The following is a 20801-nucleotide window of genomic DNA, read 5'->3' as shown; positions in this document are numbered from 1 at the left end:
CTTGAGGACTGCTTTGGTACATCCCACAAGTCTCTGGATTGATCTGTGGAACGATATGGAAGGTAAAATTAGTCCTTACCTGATCATTTTCATATTGGTCCCAACAGATCAATCCAGAGGCCCGTCTAGTGTTTGGGTTGAATGTTTTCTTTTAGTTGCTTGAGTTTTATCAGATTCCTTCGTTTGGTTTTGGCTACAACCAAAAAAAAAAAAAAAAAAACCAGGAAGTTTTCTGTTACCCTCCCACAGGAGCGGTTGAGGAGTATACATGGGCTTAATCAGGCAGGAGAGGACTTACTATTGGATTTCCTCTTCTTTCTTCCACTGCTTTGGTATCAACAGTACTGAGGTTAAGGTGGCAGCAGATCAAGTTCTCTCTATCTCCACCTGCTGCTAGAGAGGGACATAAACCCACAGATCTCTGGATTGATCTGTTGGGACTAACGGAAAGAAAATTATCGGGTAAGGATTAATTTTACCATAAAACTTGATAACCTCTACTTAGCCAAACTTTCGTCTCTGAAGCTAATGAGCATAAAGCCATTTCTGTATTTGCACCCTTCCTGAAACCTGACTGCAAGAATCAAGATATTTTATAAGCTGCTGAGTACCTCTTGCTTCCAGAATCTTGGCAAAAATGGGATAGATGCTACTGGCTTAAAATTGGAAACTAAAGATAATGGCCCTGATTTTTTTTTTTTTTGTATAAGTGTGAGAATATGTCCTAAATAAGGATAGTGACCCTTCCTCAAACATAAGTTGAACCAGTATGTTAACCAAGTTTGGAATACTGCAGATGAAGATCTAAAAAGATATGTTGGACAATTATGAGCACTACAATGTGATATGGTATATTTCGTAATCAGATTTCCTTTTTCATACAAACTAATTGGACACTATCTCTATTATTTTCTACATATAGTTGTTTAAATGATGTTTGTTTGTTCAATATCTTACTTTTACACTGTTTAATTGTACTTTTATGTACTGTAGCCTTTTCTACAGTTTTGTGTAAGCGACATTGAGCCTGCAACTAGCTGGAAAATGTAGGGTATAATTGTATTAAATAATTGGACAAAACAAAGTCCAAGATCTATCACTGGAAATTGCCATCTTATTTAAATCCTATTCCTTGTCATCAAGCAGATGAATCCCATTACGAGTAGGTTGTGTCCATCAACCAGCAGGGGGAGATAGAGAGCACTGAAAAACCATAGTGCCTCATGGCCAGCTAGCTCCATCTGCCTCTTCAGTATTCTCTATCTCCCCAGCAGGGTGGTTGCAGCTTGTTAAAGCTCCTTCAGAAAATCTGCCTGGGGTGGCTCCTGTGCTTTTGCCAGTTGTAGCAGGGGTGTTGTGGCTGATGGTGCCCAATTTAAAGGCAAATAGGTTAGCCCTTTCCCTGCCTTACCCGGCCCCCGATGTGGAAGTAGACAAATAGGCAAGCCCTGTCCCTGTCTTTGCCCACGCTGTGGATGCAGGCACATAGGTTCGCCCTTTCCCTGCCTTTCCCACGCTACTGATCCTCCGGAGTTGGAAATTTGCCTCTTTCGCTGTTGCCTCAAACTTTCCTCACAGCGTTAAAAAAAAAAAAATTGTGTCGCGCTTTGGCACTGCGATCCCAGAAAAGAGGTTTTCTGATTGTGCAGCGTGACCGGAGCTCGGAGACTCGGTCTGGTGAGGTAAGAGCATTTTGTAGCTCCTCCGGGGAGGGCCCGTGTTTGGGACGATTTTGACGTGAATCCGCCGTTTTGAATTCCGCCGCTTTCGGCGATGGCTGCTGAGGAAGTTAAGCGCTGTTCCATTTGTGGCAAGCGCAAATCTGCAGCGGGGCTCTGTATTGCGTGCCTTTCAGACGGTAGAGCCGGCCCGAGCATGGCGAGCGATGTTCCTTCCTGCTCCGTGGAGCTGGCAGCGGGCGCCATTTTGGAGCAGCATGGCGCGACTCCCGCTGAGGCGGAGGGGTTTTGGACCTGGAGGGGCGCCTTATGTAGAGGCTAATGAAAGAGCTGTTTCCCCCGGACTGGAACCGGGAGGCCAGGGTGAGCCATTTTCCCCTGAATTTGTTTTATTGCTGCATAATGCATACATGTTAAAAAGAGCTCTTCCGCAGGGGTCCCCTGCGGCCCTGCTTTCTGTATCCCCTCCAGTGGAGTCTGGCCTTGGATTACCGTCAGGCGCGTTTTCCCCTGACAGATGGCCGCAAGACAAGCGCAGAAGGGTAGATTCCCCATCAGAGAGTGGCGCACCCCCTTTTTCCCCCCCGTGGTCGGGATGTGAGGATTCTGAGGGGTCTGGCAGGCCTTCGTGGTCTGGAGAGCCAGAAGAAGGTGCAGGATTTCCACCGGATCCAGATGATCCTTCCGCGGTGAGGATTTTCCACCGCGATGAGCTGCCAGCGCTTATTACTGATGCCTTGCAGGTCCTCTCTATAGAAGACCCTGGGAGTACTGAGACCACCTCCGGTAATCTGAGGATGGCAAGTACTAAGAAGCCTGCTCGAGCCTTTCCTTTGCATGACTCCATCCAAGAGCTTATCACGACTCAATTGGCTGGCCCCGAGGGGCCTTTGAAAGTCGCCAGGGCTATGGGGCAATTATACCCTCTAAGTGAGGAGCATTTGGCGCACCTAGCAGTGCCTAAAGTGGATGCCCTAGTCATGGCTGTGACAAAACTACCCTCCTAGTGGAAGGAGGAGTTGCCCTGAAGGACATGCAGGACCGTCGCCTGGAGGCAGCTATGAAACGGTCCTTTGAAATTTCAGGCCTATCCTTACGGGCGTCTGCATGCAGCTGCTACGCTGCCCGAGCCTGCCTCGCTTGGTTACAACAGGCAGTGGAACAGTCTGGAGATGGAGCGGAGCCTCTTACGGAGGTGGCACCGCAGATGGAGTCGGCCTTCCCTTTTTTTGGCCAACGCCCTTTATGATCTGGTCAGAGCTTTGGCTAAACAGATGGCTGTAGCGGTGACGGCTCTCCGTCTTCTGTGGCTACGGCATTGGGCAGCTGACATGGCCTCTAAGCAAAGGTTGGTGAAGTTGCCCTTTCAAGGCCTTCTCCTGTTTGGTGAGGAGTTGGAGAAAATGGTGAAAGGCCTGGGGGATGCCAAACTCCAGCGCTGCTTCCGAGGGTCAGGCGGTTCCCTCCTCTTACAGACCTCACTTCCGTGAAGCTAGAAGGTACCGCCCGGGGCGTTCTGCTGGGTTCACTTCGCGTGGCCGTTTTCAGCAGACAAACGTTCCGCAGCAGCAGGCTCAAGACCTGGAGTTCAAGGGTAACCCTCTCAATGATGGTGCGCCGACCCCCTCCTCGATTCCTGTGGTAGGAGGACGACTTTCCCTCTTTCTCGAGGAGTGGGCCAAGATTACCTCAGGTCAGTGGGTCTTGGACCTGATCAGAGATGGCTACAGAATAGAATTCAATGCCCCGGGCGGCGGTAGAGGAGACCTTGCAAGGCTTGATTCACATAGGTGCGGTTTCCCCCGTGCCTCCCGCCGAATGCGGCTATGGCCATTACTCCATTTACTTTGTGGTGCCGCGAAAAGGAGGGTCTTTTCGGCCTATCCTAGACTTAAAAGAAGTCAACAAGTCTCTGAACGTGCGGCATTTTAACATGGAAACCCTGCGCTCCGTCATAGCGGCGGTACAGCCAGGAGAGTTTCTCACGTCTCTGGACCTGAAAGAAGCTTACTTGCACATACCAATTTGGCCCCCGCACCAAAGGTTTCTGCGTTTTGCGGTGATGGGAAAACATTTCCAGTTTTGGGCACTGCCTTTTGGCCTTGCCACAGCTCCCCGAACCTTTTCCAAGGTAATGGTGATAGTAGCTGCTTTTCTCAGGCGAGAGGGTATCCGGGTTCACCCGTACCTAGACGACTGGCTCATCAGAGCAGACTCTGCAGAAGAGTCATCAGGTTACAGCCAGAGTGGTCTCGGTACTGCAATCTCTGGGCTGGGTCATCAATATAGCCAAAAGTCACCTGACCCTGTCTCAATCTCTAGAATATTTGGGGGTCCGGTTCGACACAGCCTCGGGGTTGGTCTTCCTACCCGAGCAAAGGCGGTGCAAGCTTCAGAACCAGGTCCGTCTGCTCCTGAGGATGTCTCGCCCGTGAGCTTGGGACATAGTCCAGCTGTTGGGGTCGATGATGGCCACTTTGGAAGTGGTGCCTTGGGCGAGAGCGCACCTGAGACCTCTGCAGTGTTCCCTGCTTCAACGGTGGTCTCCTATATCTTAGGATTATCAATGCAGACTCCCTGTGGCCCGGGTCAGTATGGAGTTGTGGCTCTCAGACAGCATGCTGCGGCGAGGAATGCCACTAGTGCTCCCCGATTGGTGCCTGGTGGTAACAGATGCCAGCCTGAAGGGCTGGGGTGCACATTGCTGGGGAAGTTATGCCCAGGGTCTTTGGACACCCGAGGAGTCGGAGTGGTCTATCAATTGCTTGGAGTTGAAAGCTATTTTCCAGGCACTTCTGGCCTTTCAATTGACCCTGGAAGGATTGGCTGTCAGAGTTCTGTCGGACAACACAACACCAGTGGCTTACATAAATCGCCAAGGAGGCACTCAGTGCATTGCACTAGCAGCGCAGGCCGCGCAGACTTGCCACTGGGCCGAGCTTCATCTGCAGTTTCTGTCTACAGCTCATATTGCAGGTCAGAGCAACGTGCAAGCCGATTTTCTGAGCAGGAATCAAATCGACCCAGCGGAGTGGGAACTTGCAGACGAAGTATTCCTGCAGATATGTGCTAAATGGGGAAAGCCTGTAATGGATCTTATGGCATCAAGCACAAATGCCAAAGTCCCGTGCTTCTACAGTAGACGGAGTGATCCTCGCTCGGCAGGGTTGGATGCTTTGGCTCAACCCTGGCCTCAGGGCCTCCTGTATGTGTTCCCTCCATGGCCCTTGATAGGGCGAGTACTCCTGCGGATTCTGCTCCACCAAGGAGAGGTGGTTCTCATTGCCCTGGAGGCCGTGGTATGTGGACCTCCGGCGGATGCTGGTAGAGGATCCCCTTCCGTTACCTCTGGTACCGCACCTGTTGTCACAGGGCCCGGTGACCATGGAGGATGCCTGCCGCTTTGGTCTTATGGCATGAATATTGAGGGCGCAATTGAGAGACAAGGGATATTCCAGTAAAGTCATTTCCACTCTCCTACAGGCCCGCAAGCGTTCCACTTCCGTGGCTTATGCCAGGATTTGGCGCCAATTTGAGGCTTGGTGTGCTTCTAAAGCGATCACACCCATGTGGGCTTTTGTCTCGCCGATACTTGACTTCTTGCAGGAATGGTTTACAAAAAGGCTTGGCCTATAATTCCCTGCGTGTTCAAGTGGCAGCCTTAGCATGTTTTCGAGGGAAGGTCGCTGGTCTCTCTCTGGCTGCTTGCCCGGATGTGACACAGTTTCCTAGAGGGGTGCTTTGGCTCTGTCCTCCCGTGCGGGCTCCGTGTCCGGCCTGGAACCTGGGGTTAGTTTTAAAGGCCCTTCAGTGTTCACCCTTCGAGCCGCTTAGGTGAGCTTCGGAGAAGGATGTAACCTTAAAGACGGTCTTTTTGGTGGCCGTGACATCGGCGAGACGGGTATCTGAGCTCCAGGCGTTGTCCTGTCGAGACCCATTTCTGCAATTCTCAGAGTCCGGAGTAATGGTACTTACGGTGCCTTCCTTCATGCCTAAGGTGGTTTCAGCGTTTCACCTAAACCAGCTATTTTCCTGCCCTCATTTTCTAAAGAGGATTTTCCAGAAGCCTATGGGCAGTTGCACCTTCTAGATGTGCGATGGGCTCTGTTGCAATATCTGCGCATGTCAAATACCTTCAGGACCTCTGACCATCTTTTTGTTCTTTTGTCAGGTCCGTGCAGAGGGTCTCCCGCATCTAAGGCCACTATAGCCCATTGGCTCAAAGAAGCTATCTTTTCAGCATATCTGGCCGGCCTCTGCCTGAAGCCTTTAAGGCACATTCCACAAGAGCGATTTCCTCTTCTTGGGCTGAAACTGGAGCACTCTCTCTTCAAGAGATATGTAGTGCAGCTACTTGGGCTTCAAAGCTCTCTCTTGCCTGACATTACAGGCTGGATGTGGCTGCCAGGAGAGACGCGCATTTTGGAGCACAAGTGCTGGCGCGTGGTGTGGCTTGTTCCCACCCTTATCTAGGGATTGCTTTGATACATCCCACTCGTAAAGGCTTCATCTGCTTGATGACAAGGAAGGGAAAATTAGGTTCTTATCTTGTAATTTTCTTTCCTTTAGTCATAGATGAATCCATGAGCTCTCCCTCAGTGCTTCATTGTGTGATTCATGTTACTTTTATGCTCAGTTTTTCCTGTAGATATGTTCCCTCATTGGGAGAAGTTGGAAAACAGTCTTCAGGATTTCTGTTCAGTTACAGGAGGATGAGTTCATTCCCTCCTTTGAGTTATAGCTCCAATTTTGAGGCGTTCATCCGCTGTGAGGAAAGTTCATGTTGTTATGCTTTGCGGTGTAACACTGCTTTGGAAGCTTCAAATACTGAAGAGGCAGGTGGAGCTAGCTGGCCATGAGGCACTATGGTTTTTCAGTGCTCTCGATCTCCCCCTGCTGGTTGATGGACACAACCCACTCGCAATGGATTCATCTGCTATGACTAAAGGAAAGAAAATTACCAAGGTAAGAATCTAATTTTCCCTTGAATCATATAATCTGTTATCGCATCTAATTGTGAGAATAGTAAAGGTGGTTTAGGGTTTCCAGATCTTCATAGGTATAGTGTGGCATGTGGTAGGAGGCACATAATGTGATTGGTTGAATGACTATCTTATCTTACTCTATCTCACTTCTATGCCTGTCTTCAGCTGAGAGCACTATGTACAGAGCTTGCTGAGACACTTGTGTCCTTTTTCTTCCTGCAATATGTTAAGGCTGTGGATTTGTGTTATATAATAGTGAAGCCTCACATGGAAAGTTTTCACAGGGCTCTAGCTGGACCCAGAGTTAAGAATGCAACATTGGAAAATGGACAAAAGAATTAGGGGTGACAGTGCCACAGGGCATAATTAGAAAGGCTGATAGGGAATGTGAGTAGCGTTATGGGCAATACCTCATTGAGAGGAATGCAATAGAAGTTATTCCCTTTTAGCTCCAGTCAAAGCCTATCGTGGACTTTGTGAAGTGTGGGAATCCTGAGTCAATACTGGGTCACCAATTTTGGGGTTGCCCTAAGATTCAGGGGTTCTAGTCAAGTAGTGGGGTACCTTAATGCTTTGTTAGATATGGATCTACCCATGTCAGTCAGATGTGGTTGTTTGAGGAACTACCAGCCATATTGGGAATGAACAAGTAGAAGAGCCTCTCTCTTTGTAAAATGTGTGCTTATTAGCCTTCAAAGATGTTCAAGTAATTTGGAGAAAGTCATGGTTACTTTCTGACACAATGACACATACAGCTGTCTCAAATAGTAATGATGGACTAAATGATGGTAGCTAATGGAAATTTTTTTTATTTTTGTTACATTTGTACCCCGCGCTTTCCCACTCATGGCAGGCTCAATGCGGCTTACATGGGGTAATGGAGGGTTAAGTGACTTGCCCAGAGTCACAATGAGCTGCCTGTGCCTGAAGAGGGAATCGAACTCAGTTCCTCAGTTCCCCAGGACCAAAGTCCACCACCCTAACCACTAGGCCACTCCTCCACTCCTTCAAAGAGGTGGGCTACTTTTCAGGATATTTGGGAGCTCTCCCTACTTCATAAAGCTAGAAGTTAACTGTTGAATGTATAACAATTTTAAGGATGGGAAAGAGAGTCTTTTGAGTAATTTTTGGGCAGATGATCGAAAGCCCCGTGCACTGGATGCACTAGTACATAAGTAATGCCACACTGGGAAAAGACCAAGGGTCCATCGAGCCCAGCATCCTGTCCACAACAGCGGCCAATCCAGGCCAAGGGCACCTGGCAAGCTTCCCAAACGTACAAACATTCTATACATGTTATTCCTGGAATTGTGGATTTTTCCCAAGTCCATTTAGTAGTGGTTTATGGACTTGTCTTTTAGGAAACCGTCTAACCCCCCTTTAAGCTCTGCCAAGCTAACTGCCTTCATCACGTTCTCCGGCAACGAATTCGAGTTTAATTACGCGTTGGGTGAAGAAAAAGTTTCTCCGATTTATTTTAAATTTACTACACTGTAGTTTCATCGCATGCCCCCTAGTCCTAGTATTTTTGGAAATCATGAACAGACGCTTCACATCCACCTGTTCCACTCCACTCATTATTTTATATACCTCTATCATGTCTCCCCTCATCCTTCTCTTCTCCAAGCTGAAAAGCCCTAGCCTTCTTAGTCTTTCTTCTCTAGGCAGTGCTGGGCGCCACCATTTTTGAGGCGGCGCTGATGGAAGAGGAGGGAGGCCACTTCCCTCTTCCACCGAAGGTAGGGAGGTGGGGAAGAGCCGCTAATACCACAGGGGGGGGGGACAGGGTAGGGATTGATTTGCAGCCCACTGGGCCACAAGGGTTTCATTCATGTGAGGGGATGACGGGGGGGGGGGGTAGGGGGACTGGAGACCCCTGTGTCAGGAGGTTTGGGGGTGGGGGACTGGAGATCCACTGGACCTCCAACCCCTGTGTCACGGGGAGGGGGGGTGTTGGGTCGGGGCTTCTGCTTCTGTGGGGTGGGGGGCACAGGCTGCTGCATTGGGGGAAATGGGGGGCCTACTAGCATGCAAACACATGCTGGACAGGGCTCACCATTCCTCCCCAATGGTCTACAAACCCTAACGCCAGCTCCGAACTGGTGTAGGGTTTGCTGCAGCCAGTGAGCCAATGTTTGGTGTGCTGATTATTGGGGAGGAATAGGTGCATTTGCATGCTACTTGCACTAAGAGCCCTGTTTTGCATGCATTTGCATGCTAATTGCGTTCTGAGCCCGCGACTTTGTTTCATGTGCTTGGGGGTCTGATCATGGGGCGGTAGCAAATGCAGGCGCTAGTATGGCACTAACAGCCTCTAGCTCCTGCGTTTGCTTCTGATCATCAGCCCCTTAGTGTTTTTTTGTGGGAGGGATGGGGTAGATGGGGGAGGTGGGAAGGGCAGTGGTGCATATTTATTGGAAAAGAGGTGAAAATGTAATGTTTCCTTAATATGTAACAAAAAGGAGCAATTACTTTGTGTTAATGAAGTGATATATGACAAGAACCAAGTGTGCACTTCCTCATGTTGATAGCTGAATTTTGGAATGTTGACAATGAAGAGAATAAAAATAAAAAAGCTAAAAGGAGCAGCTGCAAAGGTTGGGCGTTTAAATCATTTTCAAAACACCATCTTGGAAGCCCAGATGTGTCCCACATATTAAAGGTGGCAAAAAGACCAAATGACAGCCAGCATGGTTAAGAGATGAGGTGAAAGAGTCTGTCTGAGTCAAAAGAATATCTTTCAAAAAAATGGAAAAAGGGTTTGATTGAAGAAAACCAGGAAGAAAAAAGCTTGACATAGAGACAAAAACGGATAGTAAAAACCTTTTTAGTTGCATTAGAGATCACCTGTAGAATAGAATGAAGCATATTGCTGCATTTCATAGCTAGGATCCTGTTGTCGGGCACAGTTTATAATTTTGACATTTTGCGGGGCTGTCCCTGTGCGTAGGACAACACGATTTGGGCTTCCATTTTGGGGTTAGTCTTTTCATTGCTCATGCTTTTCTATGCCTCTTTTAACTTGCCTTTTGGCCTCAAGAATTCCATTACAGTTGCCCCAGGCTTTTTTTTTTCTTGTTGTCTGGGCCTGATGCCAGCATACAGTGTAATCACATATGTCCTAATGCCTCATCTCTTGAGCAAGGTTTATGCTCTCTGTGGCTTAGATATCCCCACTGTGTACATCAGTACTACATAAACCTGTTTAACTCAGTGAGTCACTCTGGCAGAATCAAAGACCACACACAGTTGTCTTGTAAATTAGGGCTTCCCAAATCTGTTCTTGTGACCCCACAGACAGCTGTCTTTTCAAGAAATCCACAATGAATACGTATGAAACAAGTTTGCATATAGTATCTTGTCAGTATTCACTGTGAATATTCTTTAAACCATTTTTCTTGTTTGTTTTTAAAGGTTTAAACCTCCAACTTTGTTAATCCAAGGTGTCCCTGTTGTGGTTGGCTAGCAGGTTTTAATCCCTTTTATACACCACTGCATTCAATCTCCGCCAAAAGGCTGGAAAGGGATGGTTCTTTCATAGCTCAAATCCTGCATTTGACATGGCTAAGATGCTGAGATATCCTGAAAACCTGACAGGCAATGGAATATTTCAGGACACTTTTGGGAAGCTCTAAACATATAAAGCAGGCAGGGATCTTCCTATGTAGCACATTACGTTATAGGGGTATGGCTCATGTATTTTAATAGGAGTCCTGTTTCAAAAAAGAAAGAAGTGGCCTAGTGGTTAGGGTGGTGGACTGTGGTCCTGGGGAACTGAGTTCAATTCCCACTTCAGGCACAGCTCCTTGTGACTCTAGGCAAGTCACTTAACCCTCCATTGCCCCAGGTACAAATAAGTACCTGTATATGTAAGCCACATTGAGCCTGCCATGAGTGGGAAAGCGCGGGGTACAAATATAACTAAAATAAAATACAAAGCAAATTTTAAGTTAACTGAACAATGACAGAATGACCAAAGGGTAGTTCTTGTTTGTCTATTCTCATCACTTATGCCCTTGGTCTCACTGGGTGATGCTTTGCTTCATGCTGCACTTTTAAATCTTTCTGCTTCTTGGAAACGACAGGAGATTGTTATTAGTAAAATGGATAATACGACTCTGATATATCTGTGAAGTGGAGCATTTATATGGCCAGTGAAACAAGACTGTGGTTAAGTGGGAGAAAATTGGCTTCTCTTTTTGTCTGACCTCAGGTAAAGATGGGTTCTTGGGGAGTGGATGATTTTGTGGGGTTTGAGTAATGGGTATCTAATGAATAAAATTTAAAAATAGAGATGATGTGCTGGGTTTTATTTTGTCATTGAGTTTGATTGCATTTTTGTCCTTGATCTTTAATGGATGCTGGGCTTGATGGACCTTTGGTCTGTCCCAGTATGGCAACGCTTATGTTCTTATGTTCTTTATTGTCATGTGCTATCTTGGTTCTTGTTGAAAAAATTTTTATTTTCACTGATTTACCTACTAAGCCTCAGAAAATTAAAAAAACAAAACTGAAAAGTCACACCATGAAAGCACCCTGTGATGTATTGGGTACCACTGGACAAAATGGATAGTTATAAAAGACTTCACAGTATGTTCCTTTGCTCGTATTTGAGCTTTGCTCCTCAACAACACTGTTTTGGTTTCTGTATGAAAGTTCAGAGTGGAAGAGAAGAGGGAATACCATCTTTTTGAATAGAAATAAAATTAGCAGATTGGAAAAAGGTACAGATTTCATCTCCAGTCTATTTTTTTTTTGTTTGCCTCATTTTTCATGTTAAAATTAGAACAGTTGTTTCACTTTGCCCAAGTGAAGCAAAGTATAAAGTTAATGAGATATGGTCCTAATGACTAACTGAATAAAGGCTCAGTTTATGAAGGATTTTTTCCCTTTTATTATGGCAGGAAAAAAACTCAGTAAATTGGACCCTAAATGTTAAAAGTACAAATAATGCCACATAAACTTCAATATTCATGGACACTCTTGTTTTGCTTACAAAGAGGGATAGATTCCATACACCCCAGGAATCTTATAACCATTGAAATAATATACATCTTCTGTTACAGATTGTTGCTCAAAACATTAATTCAGTACTGGATAGAGGAGTTTCCAGATTTCACTTGTCAATAGTTATCTTTATATTTCCTGATTTTTTTTAACTGCAGAAATTTTATTGGCATTTTACTAAATTTTTTTTTTTTTAACTTTCAGGTTCCAGCGCAGTAAAATGGTCCATGGTTGCTGAAGCTTATGTCCCTGTTTGAGTATATGATACTTCTCTGACACCAGGAGGGGCTATCCATAAAAGAACACGGGAACTTTCAGCTTTGCCCTGGCTTACTTCAGCTGGGTAGCTGCATCAAGCTTTTCTGTGGTGTGCTAGCAATGGGCATTGGGAGGAATACTACTTCCAAAGCAATGGAGGCCGGGAATTCAGCAGATGGGAAATATGAAGAAGAGTCCAAACATCCTGCCTTCTTTACCCTACCTGTAAGCAGTTTAAAAGAATTCATTTCAGGCACATGGTTTTGGCTTCCACCATAGGGTAGGGTTCAGCATTTCTCCAAGTATAGGCAGGATACCAAGTACTGATGGATGTCATATGACAGAGCTGCTGCAGGTGAATGAGTAATTACTGAAGTTTAAATAACTTTCTAGCACGTCTGACTGTACACATGTGGGAGCTCCCCATGGTGACCCTATTTCAAGGGGTCATCTCAGTATGGGTGTGTGTGGTGTGGTTTTTTTTTTTTTTTTTTTGTTCCCCACACCCACACACACCCTGCCCAAGGGGTATATCTCCTGATCTGTGATAGTCATGCAGGCTTTTTTTCTGTTTTGAGTAACTTTTCAGGCAAGGTCATCTCATTACTCTGTTCTCACTTCCTCCTTGTCTCTTAGACCAGTGCTTCCCAAGTCCAGTCCTGGAATACTCCTTGTCAATCAGATTTTCAGGATCCACAATGAATATGCATGAAAGAGATTTGCATATAATGCAGGCAGTCTGTGCAGATTTTACATATTCATTGTGGATATCCTGAAAACCTGACTGGCAAGGGGGTACTCCAGTACCAGACTTGGGAAACGCTATCCTAGACAGATTCTTTGTTTTCTGTTTCTTTTAATTTTCTATTTGACTGTGGCCTGCACTGGTTCCAGTGCTTTGAGTGGGATTGGTCAAACCTTTTGAACGTCGAGCCATTAGATTTTTGCTGTGGTATTTTTAATTTGATGTGCCACCTTGTGGCTTCAAGAAGTGTGGGCAGTATACCAGGACTGATACCCATCATTGGTATCTGGCATGCTAGAGGACTGATTATGGTCCTTGGTACCATATCATGTAAAGATCTTCGTGGTCATGAAGATCATAAAAAGGAGATCCTTCAATTTGGGTAAGTCTGATCTAGGAACATAAAGGTCTTGACCCACATGGACTTATGAGCTGCACTGGATATAGGAGATGCATTAGCTTTGAGAGGATATCGGTCACTTTTGAGATTGAGTTTCAGTAGAGGCCGCTAGAACCATCCACTGATGAAACATTGTAATGTTTTCACTTCTTTGGCATGACTTCAAATCCAGCATTGAAGGACATCCATGCAGTGCATCAAGCAAAGACAAGGAAACATCTGCATTATTCCTTCCAGAGCACAGAGCAGGGAGATAATTGGCGGCCATCACTCTATCCAAGCACTCCCATGTACAGGAGGATGAGCACCAGCCTCCAAGGGTCCTAGTCTTGCTATTAGCTCATTTTATATGACTTGGAGAGATGACTCCATTCTTGTTGTAGTCTTATAGTATCTGGATCCCTGCAGTACTTAAGAATTTGGAAGGAAAAATCAAGTGTGTTGTGCAAATATTTGCCTTGTTTCTTTGTGTTGGCACCAACAACGTTGGCATCAAAGCAGGCTGGACTGCAGTCCATTCACAAGAGAGATACTCTGTCTGGAGTTTATGGCACCGATACTAAGGCACACAGGTGCTTCAGTACCAGTTGCCTCATTGCTTATATTGTGAATTGGAGCAGATGCTGCTGTGAGACCTTGATCTGCATTGAGTAAAGTTTGTAGAAAGTCCATTCAGCGTCATGTTTCTTTTGACCTTGACAAACCTGGGACTGCCTAGCTCAAGTGCATGCTATCCAATTGACTTTGCATATGCTGATGTGGACTTAACCATGGAAGGACATGTCAGTACTCATAATATGAGTCATGATGACATTGGTGGCCTACCCAAAGCAGATTTCTAGAGAGGCGGTCTAGAAATCTATGACTTGCACTTCTATCCACACATTCACATCTCATTATGTGGAGGGGATATCCAATACAATAGTAGCTTTAATTGATCTATCATGTTTAATTTTTTTCTGAGACGAGGAATCCAAGTCCAACCAACCAAGGGCCTGTTGTGTGGTTGGTTTGTTTTTTCCCCAGGTTGCTTTTGTCACACATCAAAAAAAAAAAAAAAAAAAAAGGCAAGTTGCTCACAAAAACAAATTCATGTTTAAAGGCACTTTGTAGTGAGAGCTTCCCATCTGTATCCTGCTTGTTCTTGGAGGAAATAAATGTGCTTAGGAGGACAACACAATATAAGTCCTCACAGCAACTACCTCCTCTCCCCTGGGTGTCCCAGCTGCTCTTAGCTTGTTACTGGTGGCCTTATGTGATGGTGTTGATATGGGAATTCGTGCACATAACACAAACATACTAGAAAGCTAAGTTTCAGAAATTAGTTACTATACTGCATTGGGCTCTGTTGGATGATGTTCCCCCATCTGTGAGTACTAACATCCTGTTGTCTTCAGGAACACCCATTACAAGTAACTAACTTTATTTTCTGGTATTTTACTGATGAGCTACTTAGAAATTTTGTTTCAGATAGAGGTAATGACTCTGCTTTTCAGACATATTCCAGATTTGATCAGTTCCTTAAACCTTCATCAAAAGATGTTGAGAGTCTCTTAACAGCATCAAAGCTAGAAAAAGCCATGAGAGCTTTCCACCAAACACGAGTCATACCAAAATATCTGAGTCATACTATGTCATTGGTGTTTGTTTGTTAGTATTTTATAGACCACCTTATCTGGCACATTGGTTAAGGTGCTTTACAGACTAAGAAACAAAATAAACTAGAAAAACACCATTAAGTTAATAGGACAGAAAACTCATTCACGAAGAAAGAAAAACACAGAAGTAGTGCTTTGTGTGCAGCTGCACAACTGGACACGAGCACCTGATAGCTGGTACGTTTACACTAAAATTAGGTGCCTTAATAACGGGGGAGGGTGGAGAGGGTACCCCGATAGTTTTCCAGTTGCTCCAACTTATAAAATGTGGAAGTTGAATAACATTTTAAGTATGCATCCGAGCTGTTTTTATCTTTCACAGAAGTTTGTATACTCCTAGAAAGATGAAAAATTACCTCTGCGGCATTTGGAACTTGCTGATTGGACATGTAGTTCCAAATATTATTGGAACATTTTAAATGTTTTGTTCCAAGGGCTCAACAATTAGGAATCAATAATATTGTTAGGTTTCAGTAAGTTATTCTTGGTTCTGTTGTTGTTTAAGAGCTCATTAAAGTGCTTTTGACTCAACACCATAAGCATGGAGGAAAAGAGCTCAAAGTAACTTGGAGTACTCAATGATAATCAGAAAATTCTTAATACTAACCAGAATAGTTGCATCATCACTGGCCAAAAACCTCCCACTATATAAATATTAAAAATTTTTTAATCCAATTTTTACGTTTTATTTCTTTTGTGCACTTTTTCTTCCTTTCTTTCTTTAAAATCTAATCCTCAGTTTGCATCTTGTACCACATGTTGTTTGACTTTGTATCAGAGTCCACTACAGATACTATAAGGCACTTATCTCAAAATTTCTCCAGCTTTCACCACCTCTTCTGATGGGGACCCGTTTCGCCCACCGGCTTTCTCAAAGGTTGCTGGTTACTTCTGTGCCATTCAATATGATCTGTGGAAATAATCACAACTGTGGCCATCTGCATCAAGGAGTTCAAAATGATTGTGATTATTTCCACAGATGATATTGGAATGGCACGGAAGCAACCAGCAACCTTTGAGAAAGCCGGTGGGCGAAACGGGTCCCCATCAGAGGAGGTGGTGAAAGCTGGAAAATTTTGTGCGATAAGTGCCTTATAATATCTGTAGTGGACTTGGATACAAAGTCAAAGAGCATGTACTACAAGGTGCATACTACGGATTAGATTTAAAGGAAGAAAAAGTGCACAAAAGAAATAAAACATAAAAATTGGATTAAAAAATTGAAAATATTTATATAGTGGGAGGTTTTTGGCCAGTGATGATGCAACTATTCTGGTAAGTACTAAGAATTCTGTGATATCACCGAGTACTCCAAGTTGCTTTGTTGTCTTTTCCTCCACGCTTATGGTGTTGAATCAAAAGCACTTTAATGAATTCCACAATATATGGTTGGAATATATTTTATTGGTTTTGTGGAAAAAGCTTTATTATTGGAAGTGATCGTTGTCTAAGAGCTGACAGAAATACGAGGTAACACTTAAGCAATTGGATGAATCTCATACTAGCCGTACTGACTTATTAAGCAAGTCAAATATATGGTAATAGTATTTTTACCCTTGAGAAGACTGTTAGATGATTGCAGTCAAAGTAAAACTAAAATTTGCTGTTGTAGTATGTTATGACAAGGTTTGAGGTCAAAATGTATAAAGAATGCATTAACAAAAAAACAGTTTGTTGTCATAATAGTTTTGTTTTTAGTCTTCAAAACAAGTGCTTGGCTGGAAACAAGCCAAATGTTGTTCCAGCAAAGTTAGCATTTCATTTGATGTGCAAGTCTGTTCTCATGTGAAAGGTAATCCAAAACAGTTAAGTGGTAAAAGCAAGACCAGGGCACTGGCCTGTCACAATAAATCTACATTAGCCAAACCAAAATGATTTCCCTCTATGATGCAAGCGAATGATATTTGCAGAGCTGTGCCTTAATTGCTGGAAAAATGCCTGGGTATGGTGGGTCTTTTCTGGGAAACGGGGCCCTGCTGCATGTTTATATCAGTGGTTTGAGTTGAACCATCAGAACTTTGTTCAACACATAAACCACCTGTATTCTTGAGCCACTTCATGCCAGTGGGTCATTGGATAATTTCAGTTAATCTGTAGGGTTTATTATAAGACCATCTTGGTGTGTTTTTATTCTCTTGAGAAAAAAAGTTTGGTTTCTTTGTAGAGTGAGATGACTTTTATTGGACCAATGTATACAATATCGGTCCTTTCTTCAAATGTCTCTTCTTAAGCTCTAACAAATTCTGCACTTAGAGAAAAAAAAAATAGACCAGTTGTAGGTTATATTGATTTTTATCATAGATCATTTGGTAAGACACGGGCTCATTTTCAAAGCACTTAGACTTACAAAGTTACGTAGTAACCTGTGGAACTTCGTGAGTCTAAGTGCTCTGGAAATACACCTCACTGTGATATAAAAAATAACTCCTCCAAATAAATATTTTTAAAACGCTATGTGTGTGGGGGGGGGGGGGGGGTAAAAATAAGGAAGCAAATTGGAAGATATCACAAAACAAGTTTGCAGATAATGATCACTTGGTCTTTCCAGTATGTATCCTGTCCATTGTGCTGTCACAGGTCTTGACTTGTCATTGCTTCCTTTTGCCATTTTTTCCTCCCTCTCTTTGGCACTAAGGTCCATTTTGTTTGCCATGAGCATGCTTTATTTTTGACACTGTTTTGGTTCCTACCACCTCCTCCTCATCAGAATTTTGTTTCAGGTGTTCACCACCCTCAGTAGAATATTTTTCTCAAATTTCTTTTGAGATTCTGTCTCAACTTCAAACAATGTTACCTTTGTGCTTGAGCTTCCATTGTATGGAAAATGCATTCTTCTGTTACTTGACTGAAACCCTCAAGATAGTTGAATATTTGTATCTTAAATCCTTTTCTACTACTGCTTATTTCTATAACACTACTAGACATACGCAACGCTATACATTGGACATGGAGACAGTCCCTGCTCGACAGAGCTTCCAGTCTAATTAGGACAGACACAAATAAGGGAATTACTAAGGTAGGAATGATAAAACATTGGTAATGAACAAGTGAGTAAAGGTTTGGAGTTAAAAGCAGCATCAGAAAGGTGGGCTTTTAGCCTAGGTTTGAAGACAGCCAGAAATGGTGCGTGACGTACCAACTCAGGAAGTCTATTCCAGGCATATGGTGCAGCAAGAAACTGAGTCTAGAGTTAGCAGTGGAGGAGAAGGGTGCAGATAAGAGATTTACCCAATGAATGGAATTCCTGGGGATGAGTGTAGGGAGAGATCAAAGTGGAGAGGTACTGAGGAGCTGTAGAGTGAATTCTCTTGTTAAGTCAATAAGAGGAGTTTGAACTGGACTTATGAAAGTGCGAAGCCCCTAAGAGAGCAACTGCACTGGCTTCCGCTCAAGGAATGAATTGAGTTCAAAATCTGCACGACTGTACACAAAATTATTCACGCAGATGCCCCACTTCATATGTTAAACCTAGTGGACTTACCGCCCAGAAACGCCAAATGTTTGTTGTGATATGCAACTTATCCTTAAAATCGAGCGTGGTACCGGAAGATTGGAGGGTGGCCAATGTAACGCCCATTTTTAAAAAAGGCTCCAGGGGAGATCTGGGAAATTATAGACCGGTGAGTCTGACGTCGGTGCCGGGGAAAATGGTAGAGGCTATTATTAAAAACAAAATTACAGAGCACATCCGAGGACATGGATTACTGAGACCGAGTCAGCACGGCTTTTGTGTGGGGAAATCTTGCCTGACCAATTTACGTCAATTCTTTGAAGGAGTAAACAAACATGTGGACAAAGGGGAGCCGGTTGATATTGTGTATCTGGATTTTCAAAAGGCGTTTGACAAGGTACCTCATGAAAGGCTACAGAGGAAATTGGAGGGTCATGGGATAGGAGGAAATGTCCTATTGTGGATTAAAAACTGGCTGAAGGATAGGAAACAGAGAGTGAGGTTAAATGGGCAGTATTCACAATAGAGAAGGGTAGTTAGTGGGGTTCCTCAGGGGTCTGTGCTAGGACCGCTGCTTTTTAATATATTTATAAATGATTTAGAGATGGGAGTAACTAGCGAGGTAATTAAATTTGCTGATGACACAAAGTTATTCAAAGTCGTTAACTCGCAACAGGATTGTGAAAAATTACAAGAGGACCTTACGAGACTGGGAGACTGGGCGGCTAAATGGCAGATGACGTTTAATGTGAGCAAGTGCAAGGTGATGCATGTGGGAAAAAAGAACCCGAATTATAGCTATGTCATGCAAGGTTCCACGTTAGGAGTTACGGACCAAGAAAGGGATCTGGGTGTCGTCGTCGATAACACACTGAAACCTTCTGCTCAATGTGCTGCTGCGGCTCGGAAAGCGAATAGAATGTTGGGTATTATTAGGAAAGGTATGGAAAACAGGTGTGAGGATGTTATAATGCCGTTGTATCGCTCCATGGTGCGACTGCACCTTGAGTATTGTGTTCAATTCTGGTCGCCGCATCTCAAGAAAGATATAGTAGAATTGGAAAAGGAGCAGCGAAGGGCGACTAAAATGATAGCGGGAATGGGACGAGTTCCCTATGAAGAAAGACTAAGGAGGCTAGGGCTATTCAGCTTGGAGAAGAGACGGCTGAGGGGAGACATGATAGAGGTATATAAAATAATGAGTGGAGTGGAACAGGTGGATGTGAAGCATCTGTTCACGCTTTCCAAAAATACTAGGACTAGGGGGCATGCGATTAAACTACAGTGTAGTAAATTTAAAACAAATCGGAGAAAAATTTTCTTGACCCAACGTGTAATTAAACTCTGGAATTCATTGCCGGAAAATGTGGTGAAGGCGGTTAGCTTAGCAGAGTTTAAAAAGGGGTTGGACAGTTTCCTAAAGGACGTCCATAAACCGCTACTAAACGGACTTGGAAAAATCCAAAATCCCAGGAATAACATGTATAGAATGTTTGTACGTTTGGGAAGCTTGCCAGGTGCCCTTGGCCTGGATTGGCCGCTGTCGTGGACAAGATGCTGGGCTCGATGGACCCTTGGTCTTTTCCCAGTGTGGCATTACTTAAGACCGGCCCGCAAATTCCTCAATCTGAACTTCCCCAGCTGTAAAGGAATGAAATACAAACAGGCCTATGCTACTACCTTTGCGTACAAAAGCACACAGTTTTGGAACGCACTACCCATGGCCTTGAAAACCATGAATAATCGAACCAGCTTTCGCAAAGCTTTGAAGACACATCTTTTCAATAAAGCCTACAAGAAACATCCTTAATGAAACAAATCCTTCCTTAAACCACCCAAGTACATAAAACACTTCTCACACGACCTTACCTAACACCTGCCATCTAAACCCTCTTTATCTTCAGCTTACTACCGACTGTATTTCAAACCATGTAACGACTATATCATTACAGCACTCTGTAAGCCACATTGAACCGGTAAAAAGGTGGGATAATGTGGGGTACAAATGCAATAAATAAACTGTATGCGCAAACGGATAGGCATAAGCACATAAGCACTGCCATACTGGGAAAAGACCAATGGTCCATTAAGCCCAGCATCCTGTCTCCGACAGTGGGCAATCTAGGCAGCCAATGAAGTGACTTGAGAGGGCTAATATGAGCATAGCGACACTGGCAGCAGAATTTTAAACAGATTGAAGAGGAGGGAGATGGTTTAATAGCAGACCTGTGAAAAGCAAGACGCAATAGTCTAAGCGAGAGGTGATGATAATGTGGATAAGGATTCTGGTAGTGTGCTCAGAAAGGAAAAGACAGGACAAATTTTGGTGATATAGAGAAAGAAATGACAGGTTTTAGCAGTCTGTTGAATATGTGCAGAGTAGGAGAGAGAGGAGTTAAAGATGACCCCAGGGCTCTTTTACTCTTTGAATTTCTATGTGTACAGTGCAGATGGTGTACCATTTTGGTGGCTTTTGATGGTTTATCTGTAAGCTAATATATGAAGTAAAATGGAAACTCAAAACTTAAACTCCTCTTCTTTGAATTACTTTTACCGTGTCAATATAAAATAAATAATGGTAAAGTAAAAAATGGAATGGAGGAGTAACTTAGTGGTTA

At 44.0% G+C, this 20801-nt stretch overlaps 1 protein-coding gene across 4 annotated transcripts in view; it reads left to right on the top strand.

Moving 5' to 3' along the window:
* SLC23A2 (solute carrier family 23 member 2) overlaps positions 1–20801 on the top strand; it is a 326193-nt gene that overhangs the window by 79687 nt on the left and 225705 nt on the right. For all 4 annotated transcript variants that reach the window (XM_030201843.1, XM_030201844.1, XM_030201845.1 and 1 more), the window contains one exon: positions 11876–12154. In XM_030201843.1, coding sequence (XP_030057703.1) covers positions 12050–12154 — 105 coding nt within the window. In that variant the 5' untranslated portion in view covers positions 11876–12049. The remainder of the gene's footprint in view (positions 1–11875; positions 12155–20801) is intronic.

This window comes from Microcaecilia unicolor, chromosome 4 (assembly GCF_901765095.1).
Source record: "Microcaecilia unicolor chromosome 4, aMicUni1.1, whole genome shotgun sequence".
Taxonomy (NCBI): Eukaryota; Metazoa; Chordata; class Amphibia; order Gymnophiona; family Siphonopidae; genus Microcaecilia; species Microcaecilia unicolor.
The sequence above is the reverse complement of the archived record's forward strand: the minus strand, read 5'-3'. Positions and strand labels throughout refer to the sequence as shown.